Genomic DNA, 27,298 nt, shown 5'->3' on the forward strand with positions numbered 1-27,298 from the left:
ATTCACTTCAAACTCTTCATGGAATTTTCAAGTGAATCGTGATACAACTATAAATAAAGTATGTATGTGTGTGACTCATAAGCTCAGAATAAAGAACTTCCTCTGCTTACCATTGACAAAAGGTGAGTACCTGGAGTCCCCCAGTCCACCATACCCATTATCCCATTTACAGTTCACTAAATTATCGCCATATTTATGGTAACGTACATGGTCGTGAGAAGTTTGAGAAGTTCCTTACCATGCTCTCGTGTTTTCTTTGATCTTCTTCTGCATGATGGGGGCTCTCACCTCTCCGAGGAAGAGAGAAGATCCACCGCCCATGGCCGGCTCGTGCCAAAGGGACACGCAAACCTCGCTCGCTTCTACTTCCTCCCCCCGCTCGCCTTCTACGCAAATCTGAAAAGAAATAAAAAAGATTAGCATAGTCATTATTATGTTAGCATATAACCTGCATTCGAAGGCTTGTTAGAGCAAAGCAGGTGAGGGTATTGACCAGATGTGGACGTATTCTTTTTGTAAATAGACACCTTAAAAAAGCAATATGAAAATAAAATTATAACTCACATCATACGCATTATTACTACTATCTCTCTCCTTCGCGGGATCACCATTCAGCACCAGATCAAACGTGAAGCACTCATAGAACTGCGGATTGACCGTCTTCTTCTTAACCTTCGTCTTCTTACAGACTTTCTTGTCGTTGGAGTAGATAACGGTAACCAACGCATAAGGATCGCACTGCCCGTTCTTAGTTGTTAACTCTGAACACTCCAGGACACTGATATACAGTTGATTCTTCAATTCAGGCTGGACATAGTACTGCGGCTGCGAGTCCATATCCTCGGTCATCATATTTCGCATGACTTCCATGGATCCGTCATTGTATTCCGAAAACGGCGACGTGGCCAAGTTATTATCCGGGATAATACTCCGCGACGAAGATGGACCGTAGGTATGATGGTAACCTAACAACATGTCTTGCTGCAGCGATAATCCGTTTGTATTTAGGCTATCAGATCTAGACAGGCTCGATATATTATCTGCTGTCATAGCCGTAGATAATAATCGTTTACTTGTGGTACTCGTGCAGGAGCCGAATTTATAATAATCCGATCCGGGTTTAGATGATTTAATTTTAACTTTTGCGAGCGGCAGAGTCGTCTTTTCAATGTCCATCTTGGTAAATTTTGGTTCGTCCGTTAGACTGGGCACGGTTTCCATGTTGTACTCTTGTTGGACTCGCGTCCTGGGCCCGTCGAACCGGATTTCGATGTGCGCCTTGCCCTGGACTTCGGAATCAGCGTCGACGGCGCACAGTGGAAACCAGTGGTCCTTGCTGTTGTAGGATTGCAAATCTTCACGGCGTATTGCCACCTTGCCGAGGATCTTGTCCTGCTTGAGGTGGCGGTCCTTCTCGTAGACGTAGATGTTGATGTAGCGAAAATGGCGAGGCACGTCAAACTGGAACTCCTCTCCGAAAAATGGACTGGAAAGAGAAAAGAAAACTGTTAAAATAAATCGCCATTTTCGATTTCCTACACGGAGCCTAATATAGGTATGATAATATACAGTCGAACTTGGTTATTTCGATCACGGAAATAGCGAGATCTGGATGTAATGAGGAAACATTCGTTGACATTTTAGTTTATGATTTTCTCCATACATTTATTCACTTTTATAACGAGTTACTTCTCGGGTATACCTAGCAAAACTGCTAATGTTTCGATCGTTTAAAAACAACATTTTCGACCCTAAGCAATAAAATCCGACAATATAACGAGTAATGCTTATAACGAGCAAATTCAGTAGGTCCCATCTTCCTCGTAATAACAAAGTTCGACTGTATACAAGATATGAATGATAGGAACAAACCCTAGATTGTTCTAGATAAGAAGTCATATAGAGATAGCCGGAGACGAGGAAGCTGATAAATATGCTAAACAAGCCACAACAGACAAAAGACCTTCAACTTACACACACTTCCCCCTAAGTTAATACATTGGATGCTAAAGACGCGTTACGCGGCCATTCGACTCTTACCAAGAACATAAAAACATCACATGATTTCATAGATACTAACAGGCCACGGAGCTCTGAGAGCATATGTAAAAAGATTTAAATTGAGGGACGTCTCAAACAGAGTGACCTCCAAACACCTCGCGAAATACTAAACAACAAAACAACACAAGAACACTACACAAAATATATAATTCTGGCCATAAAAAAAATTAAAAAAACAAGTGGAGGAACATAATTTACTGCACACTTCACATGCAACTGTAATCAAGCATAACCACAAATGCGAATATGTAAATAACGCAATGTAATTAATTACCTATCTCTCTGAATCACTTTGTATGAAAAAGCAAGGGCATGGTTAGTAACAATTTAAAAAAAAAAGGTTAGGTCTGCAGCGTGTACATCTTGTACACCTGAACCCATAAAACATACATTTCTATAAATATACAATAATACACCACTAATACTAATAATTAATACAATATGATTAATAGTAGTACACACGAAGCCGGCTTGAGAGTGGGTCGATTGTTTGGGCCCCGCATCAGTTGAAATACGAGCTTATGGTGAAGCGAGTTAAAAAAATTTTTTTGAGACTCCTTTATTTGAGATTATATGGATACTATCCGTGGTTTTATCGAACTGACTTTCTCTTAGGTATGCTTACATACTGTAGCTTCAAATTTAGAAGGGATCTTTATTTAGCTACATATTTTTTCCGACTTATACGTGGCTTAAATGAGAAGTCTGCCATTCTTGGTGGTATTGACTTGTGTGTCCCTGATAACTATCTTAGAAATCGGGAGCATCAGTTGTTTGTTCTCCCAAGGTGTAGAACTAACCTGCCATCGGTGATGCCAATTGGGAGGGCAATATCGCTTCGGATGTTGATATATTCCACCTACATATATATATTATAAATTCTTAAAATAGAGTCCACTTAGCTCATTCGGTGTGCTTCCATGCTTAATAATTTAATTTACTTTTGATACTGTTTTTGTGGTACTGCATGTTTAATATTATTAGTTTGTTTTTAAATGTCATGTTGTGAACGTCTTAAATTTATAATGTGTAATGTTCACCGTATGTAAAAAAAAAAAATTTATATTTGTAAAAAAAAATGCATGTTAGCACAAAAGGGTTCGCCATCCCTGGATTACATTTCCAGTGAAACATGGTAAAAATAAATACTTGAATGTGTTAATTATGACCCACAAAATAAATGGCATTAAATGCCGCATGCGCTCCGAGTGCCACGGGTTGCGCACCGCTGACATACACATCTTATTCAAGAATTCAGTATCGAACATAAATAAATGCCATAGCCGCATCTATGACTACGATGATAATCATCGGTGAACATTTAAAATCTATTTTAATTTCCGTTCAACCGTGATCTTATCGACGCAATGAGGATTCGTGGAATCCAGAATTCCGCCAGATTCGTTGATCCAAGATCCCGGCATTAAGAATGACGGAATCCCAGGAGTTATTTTGAAGAGAACGTACAATAACGTACCTATACGTAGATAGGTATATTATATTCTTATAATGAGAATTTGTCAACGTTTTGGTTGTTCTTGTGTTTCGTCAAAAACACCTGCGGTGGCCATATGCCCGAAATCATTTTCAAATGTTATAAAAAAGACTATAAGAGGCATAAAGCCCATTGACGCAGCGAGTGCGGCGCTCGCGCAAAATTTCTACAAGTGGCGCGTAAATCATCGAAAATACAACGTAATCAAATACGCCAGCGCACACTGGACTTGACGATGCCTTGTGCCCCGCCCGCCGCATGAATCATCGTTTTTGGCTTCTCGGCGATACGAATGAAAGAAAATACAATGGAGTCCATTCATTGAACACGGCTACCAAAATCACGCTGCTCGGAGCGTCGTCGTTCGACGGGCGAGAAGTCATTATTTAATAACAGAGAAGTCATTGTTTAATCTTATTCCGTGTCGTGGTTGAATAATGTCGTCGTAAATATTAATTACAAGCCCCGAAATAATATAATATTTTTATTGCTTTGTTATGAGAGACGCTGTAATAATAATTATTTTGTGCTGCTTGGGCCGCTTATTACATAGGTGAAGGGTAATGCGCGGCAAGAGACGAGTGATTATGGTTATGAATAAACGCTTCATTCGCCGACTTCGCCCGCTCGACGCGTTCTATGGGCACTATCGCTAAAACCCACTTAACGCAGCAAGTGTGGCTTTCGCACAAAATTTCACAAGTGGCGCGTAAATCAACGAAAATACAACGTAATCAAATACGCCAGCGCCCACTGGATTTGACGACGCATTATACGCGCCCGCCGCATGAATCATCGTTTTTTCGCGAATCACCGCTTCTCGGCGATACGAATGAAAGAAAATACAATGGAGTCCATTCATTGAACACAGCGAGCAAAATCACGCTCTGGACGGCGTCGTCGATCGACGGGCGAGAAGTCATTATTAACAGAGATCTCATTGTTTAATTTTATTGCATGTCCTATATTTCGCTGGTTGAATAATGTCGTCGTAAATATTAATTACAAGCCCCGAAATAATATAATATTTTTATTGCTTTGTTATGAGAGACGCTGTAATAATAATTATTTTGCGCTGCTTGGGCCGCTTATTACATAGGTGAAGGGTAATGCGCGGCAAGAGACGTGTGATTATGGTTATGAATAAACGCTTCATACGCCGACTTCGCCCGCTCGACGCGTTCTATGGGCACTATCGCTTAAAGTTAATTTTTTGTTGATATTTTTTTGCAATTTAAACAGTGACGTCCCTAGAGAAAATGCCGCCCCTAAGCAGCGCCAATATGCCGCCCCATTTTTTTATACAGTATTTTTATCATCCTTTCATGACTCCAATATCTAAGAAATGTGTTGTATGGATTCTTCACCTTTTGTATGGACACAACTTTCAAAACTCGTGAGTGACTGGCGAAAAATATATGGATAAATTTATTAGGTTAGTATGTATCTACCTATAATTAAAATATAATTCGCAAATCTGCACGTGTCATTGCTGTGTTCATCAAGGACGTGACAAACTAGACATCGCGAACTCGACAACAAAATTACATTCCTGTTAAACCTTGCATGTAAATTAATACATTTTGTTTCCAACCAGTGAGCTCATTTTTTTAATGAAAAGATATTCCCGTTATTACTAAGTTTATGTACCTATTTCTATATATATACCTAATAATTATCCTCGATTTGCCGCCCTTCGAGCAACTGCCACCCCCAAGCGATGCTCAATATGCCTACCCCCACGGGACGTCACTGAATTTAAAGTTCCAACAGGCTTACAAATACAACCTTTGTGTATTACGATAAAATAGTTTCAGAATTATCTTTTTAAAAAATTACGATTAATACTGTTGAATCATAATATAAACTTGACAATTCTATGTATTAATAATTTAGGACAAATAAGGCAATTGTCAACAAATCATTTTTTTGCTATTTCGCAAAAAACAAACAAACAAAAAATATAGAATACTGAAATGTCATTTTGATTTCCATAGTAACGCACGTATATATTAATAATTTAGATGCTAGGACCTTAGCAACCAATAATAGTGGATTGGATTACGGATTTCTTCCGAAATAACTTTTCATAGAAAACAGAATTAACTGAAAATGAATTCAATTATACTTAAAGATGGCTAAAAGTATTAAAAGAATGCATTGGCATCGTGTTCTGATATATTCTAAAAGTTTCAAATGTCTAGCTAGTCGGGAAGTTGGTTAAAAATCGATTGCAAGATTTGTAATGGATAAACAACGGAAAAAATATTCAAAGAATAAAAGATATGCCTTAAGCTAGAAACACGATGGAAGATGGAATATCAAGAACTGTATTTGTATTTTTTTATAATGTTTTTAGAAAACTTTATTTTTTCGCCATGAAAAACTGCTTGGCACGGCACCTCAGACGGTCGAAAATATTATTTTGGAAATTTTAGCACGCGTACGTAAAAAGGTTCGCCACCCTGTCCTAGTCAGATAGATATTGAATTAAAATGTAATAAATTTAAAGTCTATAGTGAATGTTATTGCGCGAAAAACCTCGCCCCACACATGGAGAGCCACTGACAAGCCGAGTGACAGGACGCGTGTAATCCACGTGTACACGCACACAATCAAGCATGTATTACACGCGAGGGCGTGTCCAGATAACGTTTCGATCATGAATAGCTGATAATATCTCACGGTGGAGAATAATGGAGACAAAAATATCGCAACGTCAAAATTGTTGCCGCAGAGAAAGCGCGCGAAATTACCGTGTTCTTTGTGTTTAAAACAAACCAATCAAAATGTGATGCCAATTACTACTATGGAAAGATTGCGTAAAAAATGTTAATGCTTTTATTAAGGCCTTCTTAGGGTTGTGTCTCTGACGACAGATTTACGCATGCAGACGACATCGACGTGAAGAAAATCGAAAGCATTTGAGGTTTTCGTTGTTGGGTTTCCAAATCGATCGTGAAACGTTATTTTGGATCAATCCCCAGAGTCGTGGGCCAAATGGTTACATGTAGGGAATCTAATCCCGAGCGAAAATTCTGATCCCGGGATTTCGGGATTACAATTTGACAATCCCGGGATTGGCATTTTTTTCATTGTTAATATAAAAAATTTATATTACAAATAACATTGACAAAATTGGTCAAAAATAAATCTAGTATAATTTATACTATTTAAGACATTTATTGTTAATATTGAATACGTTCAAGCTTGGAAATACATAAGTTTAATGGAGTAAATAATATTGTAATATAAATATTAATGTGAATTTAATATAAGATTGCTGTTTCTGATAGTAAGGACTTAATGAATGGGTTAGCGAGACTTAAAATAGTAAAGCAAATCATGGTGTACTTATAGTCTTTCCGCTTCATAAATCTAATTAGTCAGCCAAATATGAAACTGCCGTAAAACGTATGAGATCATGGTGGAATTACTTTGTTAATAGTGCAAAGCATTGTTTTTTTTCCAATTTTTCTTATTTTTATTAATGTATGTGTAACTGTAACTTACACAAATGAGTATAAATCAAACTTCATTCAAACTCAATTTATTTCTAATGTAGTTATTTGTTATTAAATGTATTTTTTCTGTTGTATTTTCGTTTTTATTTTATTCTCCATAAAAATTGATAAAAAATCAATCCCGAAAGTTTCGGGATTATGTTTATCAATCCCGGGATTCATAGTTATCGAAAATAGCTCGGGATCCCGGGATTGGAATCCCTAGTTACATGTAAGTTGTACGTATGCAGTTCATCATGGGACACTTATTCGTGCGCCGCAGTACGTGAAACATGAGTTCGTGTAACACTTTATCAAAGCATTGTAGCATACGTACAAATATACTCCACGGCATGTCAACGAAGAACTCGTCATTTGATTAAATGTTACACGAACTCACGTTTACGTACTGCGGCGCACAAATAAGCGTCCTGCGGTGAACTGTTTACGTACAAATTTCCGGATACGACTGATTTTAGGGTATCGCTGTGGTCGTTTAGTGCTGTGTACCTTCTGTATGACATATGTTATCCTCTCGCCGTTCGATATAACCCATTGCCATATCACCAGTTAAGCGTCCTCTATCATATGGCGTATCTTGTCTACTTCCATATCTATTGGTTTATTTTGTGGTCTTTCCGCGTTATGCCTAAAGTGGACCTTCCCCCCGTAATTTTTAGATTTCTCTAAAAATAACGGTTGATGTTTCACATACATACGAGAGCGTTAGTAGCACATATTGAATACTTTACTCCTAAAGCGTAAAGCGTCAATTACATTGAGCTTCTTTACGAGCTGTTTGTTGACGAATTTAAAAGCGGGCGAATCAGCTACTGCGATTTGATGATTACACACAAAACTTTCCATTCGCTGAGAAGCCACAAGCCAGCGACTATTTTGACAGAACGTATTTCGTTTTTTTACCGGGAGGTTGCTACTGGGCTCTACTGCGCAGTAGGCCCACACGCCGGCGTGTAGCGTGTAAAGTTGACCGGTTTTTAACTTTTCTCGGTAGAGTGTTTACAACCTGCTTGTTAGCTTGTTCAATGATTACACTGGGCGACTTTACAGGCAGATTATAAATTCGCCAACAAACAGCTCGTAAAGAAGCTCAATGTAATTGAGGCTTAAGACGCAATGGGAGTTATTTTTTACTGCGGCGCACGAATAAGTGTCATGCGGTGAACTGTTTACGTACAAATTTCCGGATACGGGGCCAAATACAGTATATAATTTCGATTTTCCACGGATGACGATAGGTGACAGTAGTTTTACAGATACTTGAAACATTCTCTTCAAAATATCTCCCGGGATTCCATCATTTTCAATGCCGGGATTTTAGATCAACGAATCTGGCGGAATTTGGGATTTCGGGAATGCTCATTGAGTCGATATCACGATAAGATCACAGTTGATAAGAAATTAAGATATATTTAAAACTACTGCCTTCTAGAGCTGTATACCAGTGGCGAAGGGTGGGGGTAGGCTGTTAAGATTCGACATAAATAGTGCACACTAAACTCTGTCAATCGTACGTATTTGTTTTCATTGAACCAAGACTACAATTTACAGATGTTATTGATTAGTTTTTAAAATTCAACTAAACCACGTGAAAACCTAGCCATAAAAGATAATCGTAAAAAAAATATTCGTCTATCTAAAATTATGCCATTAAATCATACATAATTTGGATATTTTGTAGAATTATATAATAGTATTTTTTACTATTATGGTTTGCTTTAGACAGGGCGTAATTAATTTAAAAAAACTAACCAACACCATGTGTAATATGCATTCTTATTTCAACAACAAATAAGTATGTATGAAAAAGTGTGCTCATAGCAAACCAAAATTATTATGATTTGGTTTAAGCAGGGTTTAATTGATTTCTAAAATCTAACCAACACAAACTGTAAATTTTATTGTAGTCTTTGTTCAATAAAAACATAGACGTATGACTGAAAAAAATCAGTGTGCGCTATTTATGTCGGATCTTACAGCCTACCTCCAATCTTCGCCACTGCTGTATCAATTTACTTGACAAAACGGATAGTATCTATAGTCTATGGATAGTATCCATACCAAGGCCTGAACAAAAACGATGCATAAGTGCGAGTGAGAAAGTATTCGGCTCCCTTATAGTCTCTGCGACACGCGCTAGAGTAAGATAATAGTTTTTCAGATGCGTAGAAGATTTTGTTGTCGGCGTAGCCACCAAATCTTAGTTTTTTGGATAACCTGCGAGCGCGTGTTGCTAAAATTGATATTTTTTGTGTTAAACATAAAGTCAGTGGTAAATATTTTTAGTTAATTAAGTAGAAAAGATGGTTCTGTGTGTTGTATTAAATGTGGTAGCCGTACTGATAAGCAAGAAGATGGTATTAAGTTTCATGGGTAAGTTGATACATGTTCGTGATAATTTATTTGTATATTATTATATATTTACACCAAGTGACCTAGTGTTTCTTTAAAATAACTTAAATTGTGGATATTTTTACCTAATGGTTGCATTTTGACCGCATACTATATAACGTAAAAAAATTGAAAAATATATTTTAATTCTGAGCAGCGTCTAGTGCGAGCACTAGCGAAATGGTCTATGGTCTCGAACATTTGTGTACGAATGTGTTCGCTCGCCCACAAACCAAACGCACGGCACGCAGCTTCATTTAGCAATCAATGCAATTGCCGGCCACAGACGGACAGTTCTCGTAACAGGTTGAACATGCCAGTTAATAACCATACAGTTATCTTTGGTAGATAATCTGCTGCGCCCATAGAAGGACACTTTTCGACCTTTCAGATGTGTGCCATGTTCAAACTGCCAGCGACCCCCCACTCCCGTGTTTTTGTAAAACTGTTGGAATTTCAACTAGCCGAAAGTTCTCGAGTGACATTAGATGTCGGTAACGTAAAGTAGAATATACCGCGCGATACAACTACGGCTGGTGTTGCTTGTTATAAAATACAAATTCATTTATTATTAAAAATATAATAATATTATGTACGCGGAGATCGCAAATATTATATTTTATTTATTTTTACGAGAGTAAAACAAAGTAATAGTTATTTATGTAAACATATTATTTTATACAATATAATATAAATGTTAAAATTTTAGAGAGCATTATAAATATTAAGTTATTGTGAAAATATTCTTTCTTTGCCCATATCCGCCCCTTAACTGGAGCATATGGACACCACGCGGCGCCTCCAAGAATCCCTGTCGCTCGCCAGTCTTCTTGCTTCGTTCCAGGTCAAACCAGCATCCCGTAGCTCCGCCGTATACACTCTGTAGATTGTATTTAGCGGCCTTCCAGGACGCCGGAATCCGGTCGGCTTGAAGAACAGGCAAGCCAGGTTAAAGTTCTCTTCTGGCATCCGCAGCACGTGGCCGAGCCAGGTCCAACGTCGCCTCTTCACTTTCAGCGTGATGAGAGGCTGCTTGGTACGTTCTCTTATCTCCTCGTTGCTCCTAAAGTCATACCACCGCACACCCAGTATTCGTCGCAAACATCTGTTTTCGAAGCTCAGTATACGGTTGCTCTGAGCCTTCGTAAGGTGCCATGATTCGCTACCGTAAAGCAGCACCGTCAGAATGCAAGCGTCGAATAGGCGGCATTTGGTTTTGACCGAGTACAATCGTGAGTCCCAGACATTTCGCATCGAGTTGAATGTTGCTCCAGCCATTCCCATTCGGATAGCGAGCTCTTTCTGCAAAATGCCATCTCCCGTGATGTGTACCCCCAGGTACTTGAAGCTGTCGACGCTCTCGATGCTCTGTCCATCGCTAATCAGAGGGAAATCTGGATCAGGACAGGTGCTATTGCACAAGACGTTGGTTTTCTTCGCGTTGATTTTCAAACCAACGCGAGAGGAGTTGTTATGCAACCTGTCGATTGTCTCTTGAATGCCCTCGATTGAGTTGTCGAATAGGACAGCATCATCGGCGTATTCCAGGTCGCATAGCTTCACCGTGGGGGTAACAGGTATGCCTCGGTCGGGTGGTATTGACTTCCGTAGTATGAAGTCAAAGAGAATGATAAAGAGAAACGGTGCAAGGACACAACCCTGTCTGACTCCGGTCGTGACCCCGAACCATTCCGTGACAGTGTCTCCAATTCTGACACAGCATTCGCTATTCTCGTGCAGGCTTTTGATTATGGCAATGATCTTGGGAGGGATCCCGTATGCTCCCAGTATCATCCAGAGGGAGGGGCGGTGCGGACTGTCGAAAGCCTTCTCATAATCCACAAAACAGCAGGCCATCGGACTGTTCAACTCATGGCTCTGCTGGAGAAGACATCGAAGGTTGTGGATTTAGTCTGCACACGCTCGACCAGGTAGAAACCCGGCTTGGTTTTTCCTGAGGACGTGCATTATTGGGTCCCTTATTCTCATCAAAATGATGTTTGCCAAAATCTTTCCCGGAACACTGAGTAGCGTAATGCCTCGGTAATTGTCGCAGCTTAGAGGGTCACCTTTTTTAAGAAGTGTGATGATTTCACCGTTCACCCAGTCCCTTGAAAATATAGACTAATTTTATTTATTGTATGTAGTGAATATTACAAATTATTAATTTAAGACGTTCACAACATAAATTAATATACCTAATTGTGAATGACAATGTCGCTAAATCTAAATAAAATTTAAGTATATATTTTAATAATACGAGGGTGGGTCAATAAGTCCTTAGAAAAGCCGACAGGTGGCGCGACTAGTACTGTAAGCGGTTTGTTTTCATGCAGCGGCACTACCGATTCAGTATGCTGCGAAGTTTCAATCAGATTGGTCGGGTTGTTGTGTGTTTCTCGTACATTTAAAAAAAAATTTGCTTGTGGAAAATGGAAAAATGGAAAATGGAGAAAATTGAGTTTAGAGCTGTTATTAAACATTTTAATATAAAAGGGTTAACAGCAAAGGAAATAAAAAATGAGTTGGATTTAGTTCACGGCATATCTGCTCCTTCACTTGCAACTATTTATAACTGGTTAAATGAATTTAAACGTGGTCGTACATCAACAAAGGATGAACCACGCTCAGGACGTCCTGTAGAGGTGACTACACCAGAAATGATCAATAAAATCCACGATATGGTGTTAAGTGACCGAAGATTAAAGTTGAGTGAGATAATTGAGGTTACAGGGATCTCAAAAGGTAGCGTCATTTCTATTTTACATGACAAATTGGGCATGAAAAAAATTTCTGCAAGATGGGTGCCGCGTTTGCTCACAGTCGACAATAAACGCAATAGGGTGGTGGCCTCTAAAGCCCTGTTGTCGCTCATGCAACGCAATCCGGATGAATTTTTTCGTCGCTTTGTGACTGTAGATGAAACATGGATACACCACTATACTCCCGAGATGAAAGAACAGTCAAAGCAGTGGATTGCGAAAGGCGAACCATGTCCAAAGAAGGCGAAAACCGTAAAATCAGCTGGTAAGGTTATGGCTACTGTATTTTGGGATGCACGTGGAATTATTTTCGTTGACTATTTGGAAAAAGGAAAAACAATAACAGGGGATTATTATGCATCTTTATTGGACCAGCTAAAAAACAAAATTGAAGAAAAACGGCCTCATTTAAACAGGAAAAAAATCCTCTTTCATCAGGACAATGCCCGTGTTCACATATGTTTACGATCAATGGCTAAAATTGAAGAATTGAAGTTCGAATTGGTCGACCACCCACCGTATTCGCCAGATTTAACCCCCAGTGACTTTTTCCTTTTCCCAAACTTAAAAAAATGGCTAAGTGGACAACGTTTTTTTTCAAATGAAGAAGTCATCGATCGGACAAATGCTTATTTTGAGGACCTTCCGAAAACTTATTTTTCTGACGGTTTAAAAAAAATTGAGAAACGTCTAACCAAGTGTATTGAGCTCCAAGGAGATTATGTTGAGAAATAAAAAAAAATACAAAAATAAAAACTGTTTTAATGCTTTTTTCTAAGGAATTATTGACCCACCCTCGTATCATAGTAATTAATTATTATACTGATGATTGATGTAAATATAATTTTGTGGCTTATTGTATATAAAATCAATACCTTTATAAATATTACCGTTTTCTTACTTAATTAATACTGTCCATTAAAGGGAATAATTTATTCAAAAGAAAAGATTATATTTTATATTTACACGAATGTGTATAATATTGTTTCGGTGAATCGATAAAATACACAATCCACTAGCGAAATCATGATTTATTTTACCAACGTCATAGGTGTGTGTTTATGTCAATTTGTTTCTAATAAAAACAATTATAACCATAATAAATTCAAAGTTAAATTATTCGTGTATCATCGTTTAAGTATACCCTACCTAAAACTAATTTAAACAATACCCCTGTGTATTATCTCCGCGAACATAACCTCCATAGTTTTTGACACTTGCTCTGCCACGGACAATAACTGTACGTATATGGGCACGTCTGTTGACAGTTCGACAGATTTAAATGGGGTAGTTAAACTGATCTGTGGTGTGGCCACTAACGTACAGTTATTGAACAGTTATTGTCTGTGCCATGTTCAACCTGTTACGAGAACTGTCCGTCTGTGGCCGCCTAATGGGTGGCCGTCTAGATGTATCTATAGTCTAAGATCCATACAGTCGAAACACTGTCATCGTCAAACTGCCGCCATGTGAAATAAACAACCGATGAAAGATAAAAAAATATATTATATACACAGTAGAAAATTATCACACAGGAAACGACGCCACCATATTGAAAACATTAATCAAACGACAAGATAGTAAATGACCGCTTCGGAGGAATAAATTATTTAATAAACAAACATATTATCGGGTGGCTGACAAGGGGGGGAGATAAAAACAAATTTACTAATAACATATAATATCTATATTATTATGCATTTCCTAAGCGCCCACTCAACTGTGTCCATCCGGACAGCACTGCACATTTTGTTAGTTTTCTTTTCATGGAACTCAGCATACACTAGAATTCAGCGATGGCGAACCTATGCCACGCGTGCCACTAGTGGCACGCGAGATGATTTTGCATGACACGCGAATGTTTTATTTTGAAGAGAACAAAATATGCCTATAATAGAAATAAATGACAGATTGTGTTAAACAGGCAATTAGTCTTCAAAAATAATTACAAGATAAAAAGAACTTTTTATATACCACGTTTTTAAATTTTCTGTTGAATCATAATATAAACTTGACAATTCTATGTATTATTAATTTAGGACAAATAAGGCAATTGCCAACAAATCATTCTTTTGCTATTTTGCAACAAACAAATATAGAATACTGAAATGTCATTTTGATTTCCATAGTAACGCACGTATCTATATATTAATAATTTAGTTGCCACCCCCTTAGCAACCAATAATAGTGGATTGGATTACGGATTTCTTCCGAAATAACTTTTCATACAGAACAGAATTAACTGAAAATGAATTCAATGCTACTTAAAGATGGCTAAAAGTATAAAAAGAATGCATTGGCATCGTGTTCTGATATATTCTATAAGTTTCAAATGTCTAGCTAGTCGGGAAGTTAGTTAAAAATCGATTGCAAGATTTGTATTAGATAAACAACCACCGGACAAACAAGAATACGAGCGGAGAAAAACGTGATAATAATAAGCATTACGTTTAATATAAATATATCAATTGCATAGGTCGGTCCTTACGCTTCGGCCACATGGGCAGGTGCTTCGCTAGTCCTGAGCTAGATGCTATGCTTGTTTACTAAAAACAGTACTGCCACATTAGTATAGATATTTGGATGCGTTGATCGGCGAGCCGGTATAGGAATGGCCAATTCGTAGATGTTTGTATGCGTCCTGGCGTCTTCGACTCGCAGCCTGATCGATTGTAAAAAGTCGCATTCGACCAATCTGCGGAGCTCCATTTGGCAATGTGTGTTTTGTAAATAACGATGACGTCACATCGACGTATTAGACACGTTGCAGGCGGACGAGTTTTAATGTGAGAGCCGGCTAATTGGCTAAAGTGAGTAGAACCGAACTAATTGTCGCGCGTTACTGCATATTGTTTATAATACTGCAATAGTATCCTTTTGCTTTGTGAGTAATTGTAAACAATAAAAAAATCAAAACAAAGTAGATAACTAATCTACAAGACAAGAATACAATATTTTACACCAGCCTTCACAGGCGCCATTGTCAAGGCAATCAAAGATTTTGTAACAATACTCACTTGAGAGTCTTCTCCATGGTCGGTGTGCGAAATATCTCCTCCTGGTCGAGGGACAGGACGCAATACGTGTCCCGGTTGGTTGACACGCCATGGCTCCGCTCAGGAAGGTTTTTCGCTTCGGCTATCAAATAAAAGAAAAATACGTCAATCGAGTTGCTGAGGGTTAAACTATTACAAGTGACTCACAATTTATGGATGAAACAGGATTCAAAAATGTCAATGATTATTATAAAAGGTTACTATAGTTACACAGAGCGAATTAGATTGTTGTTACGGTTTCTATTCCCGATTTCACTTACATCAAGCCAATTTTTCTTCAAAGCTATCGAGCTTCACACTAATGTAGTAGGTATATGTCCTAAAAATCGATTACTGTCTATCTATGGAAGCCCGTTTTAGTTCATATGACTCCATCAACCTTCTTTGTTTACCCCTGCCTCCATCGCATTGCGATTGTATAATCGTTCAAAAGTGACTCCCCATTATATCATAAGTGTCAGGTGTTCAACCAATGTGTGCATCAGACATGGTTCGTTAACACAAGTGAGGAATCCCACAGGTGGCGGCGCGGTGAGGTATAAAATGTACAATCCAGTATACCCAGTTTACACGTGCATGAATTTACTGCTGACAGTACGTATTATCGCGGCTATAACAAAATTATTCTGCAAATTGCAAGATTGCATGCATGAATCAAAAAAAATCAGAGCTTCAGAATTTTCACGCGACAATTGGTCCGTGCAATATCTGCGCCTGCGTAGTAGAACGATAGTAAAAGCCAGTAAAAAAACAATCTACACCGCGGACTCATTTTGAGGTTAACCGATTTTTACGACCACTCAAATAGTACCATACAATGATAACATCGCGTCTTGCTTAGGTACTCTTGAATAATGAGATTGGCGAGACAGTCAGCATTTTTACGTATAAACAGTTATTATCGCGATTGTTTAAAATACGCACTATGGTGCAAGTAAATACATGCACGTGTACAGGCGCTATTACTACGCGCACACAAAAAGCATACAGTCCCGCACTGCCCACGTTAGTATCGAAGTAGTCAAAAAATTTGAATTTAAACCCAATAGGCAATCAATTGGACAAATAACAAAATTACAGAGTCGCCATTTTGTTTTTGGGGCTGCCAATATAAAAATAATAAATGTAGGTACCTGTTTCCAATGCCAACACGCGTATATTTTTTTGAAATTCGAACTACATTTTAAAATTCCGGAATTACGGAATGTAAAAACTCTATCTTTCTTTTAAATTCTTTGGTATCATCAAATCACTGGAAACGAGCCACTTTTGACGGCAATTTGATACAATTGTGTCGCCGTTAGGTAATAGTTCACCAAAACATGGCAATAGTGTAGTCTACGTTGCCGAAACTTTACATATATTGCCTATGTTTCTGGCAGCATGGTTGGTCGATATATCGAACTCAATCGAAAATACGGCAATAATTGCTAGATAAATCTATTTCATTCTCGCTCTGCTGCATATGTGCGTCTCTGTTTTTGATCTCACCTAGCAACAATAAAAACATTAGTGACTATTGTTTTGTACATAATTTTTCGCCGTGTCGTTATTAATATTATTATGTTGTTATTACTAATCGTCAATTCACACTACGTAAATGAATAAATGGACAAATGACAGGGTATTGGAGCTTATTAATGAGGTTTATTTGCGTCCGGAGCTATGGAACATCGAATCCAAACTATACTTATTATATGAAAAGGCCAACTACAAAGCTGCACAAACGTCAAATTTCACTAAACGTCAAATTTTGACATTATTTTAAAGTTTTAATGTAAATAATTATCAATACTAATTCCTGGTTAATATTACTTATTGTTTCACGTTTGTTTAAAAGTAGGACCCGATCCAAATCCTTTATTTGATTTCGGATTAATTTTTGTTTATGTGATTATTTAGGACGAGATATGGTGCAGAAACTTCATTGCCGGCCGTTGTTGTCACGTGTACGCACAAAATACATCAGCCTCACTTGCCCGACACTGATGACGGGTCAAACATTGCCCAGCAACTGGCGATAGTTGCACAATTTTTTTGGCAGTTTTATCGACAATCTGCAATTTTTGATGCTCGTTTACGGGCCCCTTTATAATATGACATACAGTAGTAGCAATTAGGGCAGTATACATCCATTACTTACTTATATGATTTGAGAAAAAACGCCATGGCAAAACAATGGCATGGTATGTACAGGAGAGTATAATTTGTGAATACTATTTGCCAAGATTTGTATTGCGGAGACGAATCGTAAAATTAACAATGACCCGTGGATACGAAACGATTTAAAAATATTCTCACACGATACGTATCATATTATACAAAACCATACTGCCTTCATAAAATGAACAGCTTTAAGGCATAAAGCCCACCAAAAAAGCGTTCGGTGCGCTCACTACTGAGTAGGTCCCCTCCCACCCTTCACCTATGTAATAAGGGGCTCAAGGAGCACAAATTAATTATTATTATTATCAGCGTCTCTCATAACAAAGCAATAAAAATATTATTAAATTTCTCGGGGCTTGTAATTAATATCGTACACGCAATAACTAAACAAAGAGTTCACTGTTCTTAACCCTTTTGCTCCCGCCAGATTTAGCCTAGCATATGTGAAAACTCCCAAGCACTTTTTGCATAAAAATCACTCGTTTAGTTTTTTTTTAATAAATAATTCTATACATGTTTAAAAAATTTGAAACTTTTGTTGTGTATGCTCAATAGTGTATAAAGTAATAATAAGTAATAATATTGAGAGTTTACTTACATAAACAAAAGAAAAAAAATAATGTATACATATTTATTTAGAAATAAAAAGATAAAACTAAGTTTGAACTACAAAATACATGTGAAAACATTTTTTTATTTATAATTGAGGTATCTAGTTCTCTAGTATAATCTATTCTTACTTACTAACAGAAAAAAAAAATTAAAAAAAAATTTTTCTCTATGAAATAGAATTTTTATAAAAAAAATCGCACTTTTGCAAAAAAATGTTCTTAGATAAAAAAGTTTTTTTTGCATAACTTATTACTAATATGGATTACTAGCACTTATGATTAGTGAAACATAAGCCATGGATTCCTTTTTGACATTTTGTGCATATTGTACGACTTCTTCGTCGCTTTCCAACACCCCTATTTTTCTCCCTGTTGCTACATACGCAGCAGTCTTTCTCCTTTCTATTCGGAAGTGTCTCCAATTTTCGAACAGTGTTTGACCTTTCTACAGCTGGTAAGCCATTTTTCACTTGAAGCCACTCCTCACTGAGATCACCAATAATTGAAATAATAAATTTTAGTCTGGTTAAAGGCTTTGTTGTTTCAGGCAAATTATCTTTATAAATTATATAGCTATTTAGGATCATTCTTGAAAAAATGTTGAAGCATATTTTTTTCCAGTATTTAACTGTCCGTCGTTCATCCAAGTAAGTATACAGCATCATGTCCGAAGTATCTATACCACCCATATAATCATTGTACGATTGTATTATGGATGGTTTTACCACTTCTCTTGTTCGACTCCGGCGAGTAATGGTACGAGTGGTACTTTCAGCTTTACACTTCGTCGATAATAACAATACTGGAAACCGTTGAGATCGTTTTTCCCGAAATGCTGCAGCAAGCATGGGACCTTGACGGAAATATCGCTTTTCCCCGACATCGAATTTTTTCGAAAATTGCTTCGGTATAAATTTTCTATTTCTCCTAATTGTTCCCGTTATATACGTGCCAACACTATACAAATATTTCGCCAGTGGTACTGAAGTAAAAAAATTATCAATGAAAATATGATAACCCTTCGATAAATAATTACCCATTGCTAGTAACTTGGTTACCACTGTGTGACCCAATCCATTTTGTACTATTTCCGTTTTATCAACCGGACTTTTTGCCCCTCTATAAATATAAAAAGCCAAACAGTAATTCGTTATTGAATCACAAAGCATCCAAAATTTTATCCCCCAACGATGATGGCGCTTGTTAGGTAGATACTGCATGAGCTGGGTTTGATTTTTAGTTCCAACCAAGCTTTCGTCTATACTCAATTGTTCACGAGGAGTGTAATGATGTCGAAATAAATTATTTGTACTATCAATGAGAGGTTGAATATTAGCACATGGATCATATCCGGTGTACCAGGACGGGGGTGATTTTTAGTGTTGGCGATATGAAAAAATTTTAGGATCAGTTGAAATCGATTTCTGGAAAACATTTCATGAAACCACGGAAGATATTGTGATTTTTTAGTGAACCAGTATGATTCTATTGTAGGTCGTTTAGTTATGCCCATATTTATTATACACGCGAGAAATCCTTTCAATTCTGCCATAGAAATATTTGTCCATCCTGACGTGTAACTTGTTGAAGATGTGCTTGGTTGTGAAAAATGATTACTTGCGTAATCATTCGTCTCCTTGACAAAATCATTTAGCAGAGCGTCATTGAAAAACAAATAAAAATATGCAATGGGTGACGCGGTGGGTGGGGGTGCACGTTTTGGCCCGCATAATTCTTGGTATTCCATAAATTCAGGTAGACTGTCACGATCCTCAAAAACTTCCTCCCAATCATCATTTTCAGAGTTTTCTACGTCTTCAGTATTTTCATGATCGATTGCTTCGGATGAAGAAACAATTCGTCTGCGAGATCTAAGTGAACTAGGAGTGATATCGGAGACATCACTATCCGAAGAAGATTCCCCACTGCTTTGATCGCGCTGCGTTGATTCGTTTTCACTTTCTAATAAATCGTCAACATTCATTTTTTTCAAATATCACTTTAGTATTATATGTATGTAATCGCGCGAGAATTCTTCAAAATAATTTGGTAATCTAACGAGAACTACTGATAATAGACTAAAGTAGAATTTATATAAATATGTTTCATAGCAGCACCAAATACTATCGCAAAATGTTAAAAGCTATATTATATTATTTCACATACTACTAAACTAAATGAATAGAGGACATTCTTTGTTAGATCATCATACCCATGTGCAAGTTCATAAAAAATCACAATATTCCATTGATATTCATATCAATCATATCATAAATTATGTTGATATATGAAATATAAAACAACCAAAAGGAATATAAGAACTTCCTTTGTAATAGTAATAAGAAGTAATAAATAATAGTGTTTTATGATTTTTATGACTATCATTATTTTTAATCTGTAGACATAAAAATGCTTGACACCATACACTTATGAGTTTATGACATGACTCAAAATATAGAAGGCAACTCATTAAAATAAATTAGTCATGCCTAATACAGAGCAAATAGTATGATTTATCCACACCAGACGAACAATGAGCAGAACAAATTATAACAAATCGTAAATTTGATTCCAAACTCCCGGCCGATGAGATCGGCCCCCATGGAGTTTTCGCATAGGTAGTGTGGGCCGAAATATCGGCCCGGCAGGAGTAAAAGGGTTAAATAATGGCTTCTCGCCCGTCTATCGACGACGCTTCGAGGAGCGTGATTTTGCTTGTCGTGTTCAATGAATGGACTACGATGTATTTTCGTAAAGTCGTATCGCTGAGAAGCCAAAAAACGGTGACTCATGGGGCAGGCGGGCACAATGCGTCGTCAAATCCAGTGTGCGCTGGCGTATTTGATTACGTTGTATTTTCGATGATGTACACGCCACTTGTGAAATTTTGCGCGAGAGCCCCACTCGCTCCGTTAAGTGGGTTTTACGCCTAAAGGTTCAAATACATTATGATCACGTTATGCGCTGTCACGTGCTTTCACAATAAGCTGCCGATAACCAAAACCACCAGTCTTAGACACCAGACATTAATAAAATGCCCACCACTCCAGTGCCTTCAGGGTCCAAGACAGAAAAGCGCAATCCACATTGAGGTGTATGTCACGGTGCATATCACGCCGTCGCAGCGAAAATTTGGTCTATGGTTTCGTCATTTTGCAGAATATTTTGAACGTGCACCATCTCATAAATTAGCTGAAGAATGACATTGATGAAGAGTGGCTACTACAATGTCTTAGTAATTTGAATCATTATTAATTACTCATGTTAATTTAAATTGTTTTACAGTTTCTACGTGTGTGTACGTTAAAATACATGCGGCATGACATTCATAGATAATAGAGCCCGACCTACAGACCATAGATAATAGAAAACGTTCTTATCGAAAATACATAATGCCAACCGCTAAAAACAAAAAAACGTGATTTTGACATGACAATCGAAAAGTGGAGGCATGTGGAATATGATAAAAACGTTCAAAACGTCATGTAGGTGCTGATGCAGTGCAGTTCAACGTGAAGTGCCTTCATTGTTGTTTTAGTGATTACCGCAGATTTTGCCAACTTTCCCGAGCATGGTCGTTTAAAGGTTCAAAATGTGCTACGGGATGGTAGCATCAGTCTGATCAACATTTTAAGGCTATACTTCAGTTGAGGCATGGTCTAAAAAGATCGTGGCTAGGCGATGCGCGGATTGTGAAAATGACGCGTGCCGAACGAAATATAATTTGTCATAAAAATCCAACATGTGTCCATTTAATGTTGTTTTTATTGTTATATCACTAATAATAATAGTATATAACGCCCACGGTGGCCGCGCGGCATAAGCGTTGGACTATCATGCCGTGGGTCCCAGGTTCGAATCCTGGGTCTGGCAAGTACACATATTGTTTTTCAATATATGTGTGGGTCAGGGTATGGACCTAATAAGTTGAGCAAGTGGCTGACATCCATTTCTCGTAAAAACAAAATCTGTTAATACAAACCTCTACTCTGTGGAGGCCCATATGATCCTATTAGGATCGGACATGAAGAAGAATAATAGTATATTCATTGACATGTTATCTTTTTTAAGTACATACGTAAAGTTTTTTAGTCATCTTTACAAGATTTAAGAATATTTTCATCCGACGCCATGACAAAACAAATCGATTTGCGGACACCTCGACTGTCTAGAAGTCTAGAAATTTCGTCGCACCAACTGTTGATAAGTATTTGCCGTTTCACTGAAGTACGCTCTTAAACGCCAAGAACAACGACATTACACTTTTTCCCGTAGCAGCAGGCGACAAACACCGTGACATGCACCTCAGTTTGGGTCGCGCTTAATGTTTGCGCAAGGATCATTTTCGTAGCATTTGAAATTCCCTGATCCTTAGAAGACGTGTCATCGCATTTGTGCAATCCCTCCGCGCCTTCTTATCTCTGATTCACATCCGCCTTTTCCACTGATAGTCAATTCCTGTTATTCAAACTCATCCACTGTTTCTAGGCTTTGGAGTATAGATAATTGCTTCTGGTTAGGTTAGCCTGATCGATAACCATTCATTTGGTCTTATCCCTATTAACACGGAGGCGGTATTTGCGATCGATAATTTTATTATTCACGTGTAGAATTTTATTTTATAATCATTTTTAGTATGTTTCATGACTAATAAATAATTACAAGATAAAAAGAATTTTTTATACACAACGTTTTTAAATTCTGTTAAACCATATAAACTTGACTTGACTAGCTTAAACGATCATAGAATACTGAAATGTCATATTGACATTTCATTTTGATTTCCATAGTGACGCACGTACATATTAATAATTTAGTTGCTAGAACAATCCGCTTAGCAACCAATAATGGGGTCGCAATAACTTTTCATACAAAACAGAATTAACTGAAAATGAATTCAATTCTACTTAAAGATGGCTAAAGGTAAAAGAATGCATTAGCATCGTGTTCTGATATACCTATTCTAAAAGTTTCAAATGTCTAGCTAGTCGGGAAGTTAGTTAAAAATCGATTGCAAGATTTGTACCGGACAAAGAACCACCGGACAAATAAGAATACGAGCTAAGAAAAACGTTGTAAAATGGCTATTTATCAGTAGCTAAGGGTGGAGGTAGGCTGTTAGGATCCGCCTTAAATAGTGCACATTAAACTTTGTTGGTCATACGTATTTGTTTTATTGAAATAAGACTACAATTTACAGATGGTATTTGTTCGTTTTTAAAAATCAATTAAACCCTGCCTCAACGAAACCATAATAGATTTGGTATATTTTGGACGATACCACAAAATTGTGCACAGTTTTTCATGCATACTTATTTGTTTTCTTTGGATTAAAATACATATTACACATATTGTTGGTTATTTATTTTTAAATTCAAAGCCCTAAACCAAACTATAATAGGTAACAAATATTATTCTATCTAAAAATATTCAAAGTTATCTATGATTCAATAGCATAATATTAGAAATTTTATAGATAGACGAGTATGTTTTGGCTATTATCTATTATGGCTTGGTTTTCGCAAGGTTTAATTGAATTTTAAAAACTAACCAACACTATCTGTAAATTTTAGTCTTATTTCAATGAAAATAAATACGTATGACTGACAAAATTTTGCGTGCACTATTAATGGCGCACCTTAACAGCCTACCTCCACCCTTCGCCGCTGCTATTTATCCAATATAATATGGCAAATGGCGCATATTACTTGGCTACCACAAAGGGGGTCGTGATCAATGCTTCATAATATTATGATACCTATTGCCGACAACTCAATAATTCATGTGGATTTAGATATAATACTAAAAGTACACGGAATACTCTTAATTTAACCTCACAGAACCCTGGGGACTCGCGGAATACCAGTTGGGAACACTACTGTAGAACAACACACTGCCCCTAACCTTAGCAATAAGTATGACAAATAGAGAATGAACCGGCAAAGAGAGTGATGTCCATCAATCCAATAGGTCGTAGAAGAAGAGGCAGACAAAGATTCGCTGGTTGGATGGAGCTGCCAGTGACTGCCGTATTCTGGAGGTACCTGGAGGTAGTTAGGAAAGCGGCCACACTGGATAGGGACAGGTGGAGGGAGCTGTTGGAGGAGGCCAAGACCCACACCGGTGTTGTCGCGCCCCTGATGATGATGATGATTGATATTTTGTCCGTTATATTGAGGTTCTACTGCACAGAACAGATAATAAATAGAATTCCGATAGGCTATATTCAATACGCTACATTTTGGTGCAGGGTTTTGAATGTGTGAGTGTCCTACGAAAATGAAACACGCATTATGCACGTGCAATAGTGTGTGTAATACACCAATATGAGCGTCAATGTTGATAAATGAGCGTCAATCAATGACATTAATACATGGACAATGCATCTGGAAAAAAAATGACACTCACTTTTTTGTCGGGTCTGCCGAATGGCATAATCTGTTCTATCGCCATTACAATAGAGGTGGTATTTCTATAAATCCCCGATGCTTTTTGTCGGGTCTGCCGAATGGTTCGGTTCGAACGGGTTAGCTCAAATGAGCATTGACACTGGAAACACTGTTCTAACGCCATTACAATAAAGGTGATATTGCTATAAATTCCCGATGCGTCATATCGCATAATGGAAATTGCGTGTCGTCTACCTATACATGTGCGAATGTCGCTATGCGCGAATTTACTTGCTATCTACTGTATTGAGTGCGTTGTCCATTAATAATGTCATTGGCGTCAATGCATAAACCGAGAGCAGTTATCAGTATTTTACGTATGACGTATTCTTGACACGTGTTTAAGTTTATCCCGGTTCTTCCTTACTCGAGATCGGTTACCTGCTATTCATAACCCGTTGGGTATTTGAGTTCCCATTATTTCTGAGTTCCCTGGCTATACCCCAATACACTACATTTTGACGCAGGGGTTGAATGTGTGAGTGTCCTACGAAAATGAATCACACATTATAGAGGTGCAATAGTGGGTTGCAACCTTCAAATACCTACAAGAATAACGAATGAGCGTCAGTTTATAAACCGAGAGCAGTTGTAAGAACGAAGGAATGACGTATAATTGACAAGTGTTTAAGTTTATCCAATATTCTTCCACACTCGAGATCGGTTGCCTGTTACTCCACACCCGTATTTCAGTTCCCATTAATTCTGTGTTCCCTGGAGGCAACTATTTGCGGATTGGAAGAAATGGTTACATGTAAATTGTACGTAAAACATTTCACCGTGGCACAGTTCGCCGTGAGCTTTCTATCGGAAAGAGATGACCGTATACTATACGGTCTTCAATTTTATTAGATTCAATATGAACACTAATTACATTTTCATAGCTGATTTAGGCAAATTCAAGAATGAAAACCTAACCTAACCCAACAAATAATCTAGTATATCGGCTATATTCAAAATTTATTTGCTGTTGGCTTCCTGTAAACCGACAAGAACCGTGTTTTATTTAGACATAAATTTTATGTCAGTACTATACGATCCAAAGAGGTTGCACCGTCTTTAATATACGGCCATATATTTCCAATGCAACATTTCACGGAAGTGTGTTACGGCCAATGACATTATTAATGGAAAACGCACTCTAGTACATACTCTAGTAATACAGTAGCTAGCAAGTAAATTCGCGCATAGCGACATTCGCACATGTATAGGTAGGCGTCACGCAATGTTCAATATGCGATATCACGCATCGGGAATTTATAGCAATATCACCTTTATTGTAATGGCGTTAGAACAGTGTTTCTTGTGTCAATGTTCATTTGAACGAACCCGTTCGAACCATTCAGCAGACCCGACAGAAAGCATCAGGAATTTATAGCAATATCACCTTTATTGTACTGGCGTTAGAACAGATTATGCCATTCGGCAGATTCGACAAAAAGGTGAGTTTCATTTTCACCTCGTCGCAGGACAGATGTTATGTTTCATGACGCTGTGTATCGTGCGATTAACTTATTTGATGACACCATAAAGGTTGATTTATTTTTTATTAACTAAATAATGTTTGTGGACGTGTTAAATAGGTTAAATTTATAATTGTATATTATATTATCATGTTTCTTTAATATTTACATAAACACATGCTGTCTTTTCTACTTTCTTGTTATATTAGTTGTCATTTGTAATTAAGATATTTTTATAATTTTGTATTTATTATGTATTATGGCGCATTGGCCAATCGCTGTAATGCCGTAATACTCTTTTTTCTAAATAAACAAATAAATGTCCATATTAATGTCATTGGTTACGGCGAACTGCATACGTACAAGTTTTCCAGACACGGGAAGAAATACACCGCGGACCGGGGGTTGACAAACACTGGTATAGTGTACGCGTGGCCTCTACATTATGCACATGCGTTCGCACACGACATTAATCCATACGTACCTCGGTACAATGACACAATATGCGTTAACGGTTTTAAAAATAAAACACTGCGCATAAAAAAATACACATTCGCACCTTAATTGAAACCGTGAGAGTAAAAACATACTCTGACCAACGACGAAAGTACAGTTTGGTTCTTCGCGAACAAAGGGAAAAAAAATCACATAAAAAAAACAATATCACAATGACAGCTAGGCACATAAGTGGCTCATAGTTCCATTGTCATCGGAAGACTTGGTCCAAAAATGGCATTTATATTTCGATTAACCATTAATATTATTATAACTCGAAAGAAACGTTTCCCGAAATTAATTTACCATTACAGTAAGGTTCCCATAAGATAACAGTCCAATTTCAAGAAGACTGTGATATAAATACAGTAGAATAGTGAACTCAGATATAATAGGAACTGAAATACCAAACGAGTAAGGAGAAGCAGACAACCGATCTCGAGTAAGGAAGAATACGAGATAAATTTAAACACGTGGCAAGAATACGTCATACGTCGAATACTAACGACTGCTCTCTGTTTATGGCAGCGATTTCCAAACTGGGAGGCGCGGACTGTTGCAAAGGGAGGCGCGAAAAGTTTAACACAATAATGCAGCCACAGGTGTGCAGTTTGCAAGAATAATTCATATTTCGTTCATAAAACGGCAGCTAGTTATAAACTACTAATTTTATTATACCTTATTTCTATACTATTGTGCATGGCCCCTACAAGAGGGGGGCTGACAGGGCTACAGCCTGGGGGCCCGGCGTTGCGGATCGACCAGGTAAGTGATATAAACACACCACAAATTCGTTCTATTAGTTAAAAAAAAAAGTCGCTTGCG

The 27,298-nt window shown here is 37.6% G+C and overlaps 1 protein-coding gene across 1 annotated transcript in view; it reads right to left on the reverse strand.

Moving 5' to 3' along the window:
- The window catches only part of RasGAP1 (Ras GTPase activating protein 1), a 103,744-nt gene that overhangs the window by 32,882 nt on the left and 43,564 nt on the right, over positions 1-27,298 (reverse strand). The window contains exons 2-4 of the mRNA XM_085951467.1: positions 15,251-15,371; positions 565-1,486; positions 239-396 (exon numbers count right to left, since the gene is read on the reverse strand). Of these exons, the coding sequence (XP_085807593.1) occupies positions 239-396; positions 565-1,486; positions 15,251-15,371 (1,201 nt within the window). The remainder of the gene's footprint in view (positions 1-238; positions 397-564; positions 1,487-15,250; positions 15,372-27,298) is intronic.

This window comes from Rhyacophila brunnea, unplaced genomic scaffold (assembly GCF_057557595.1).
Source record: "Rhyacophila brunnea isolate RB1 unplaced genomic scaffold, BYU_Rbru_1.0 scaffold_24, whole genome shotgun sequence".
NCBI lineage: Eukaryota > Metazoa > Arthropoda > Insecta > Trichoptera > Rhyacophilidae > Rhyacophila > Rhyacophila brunnea.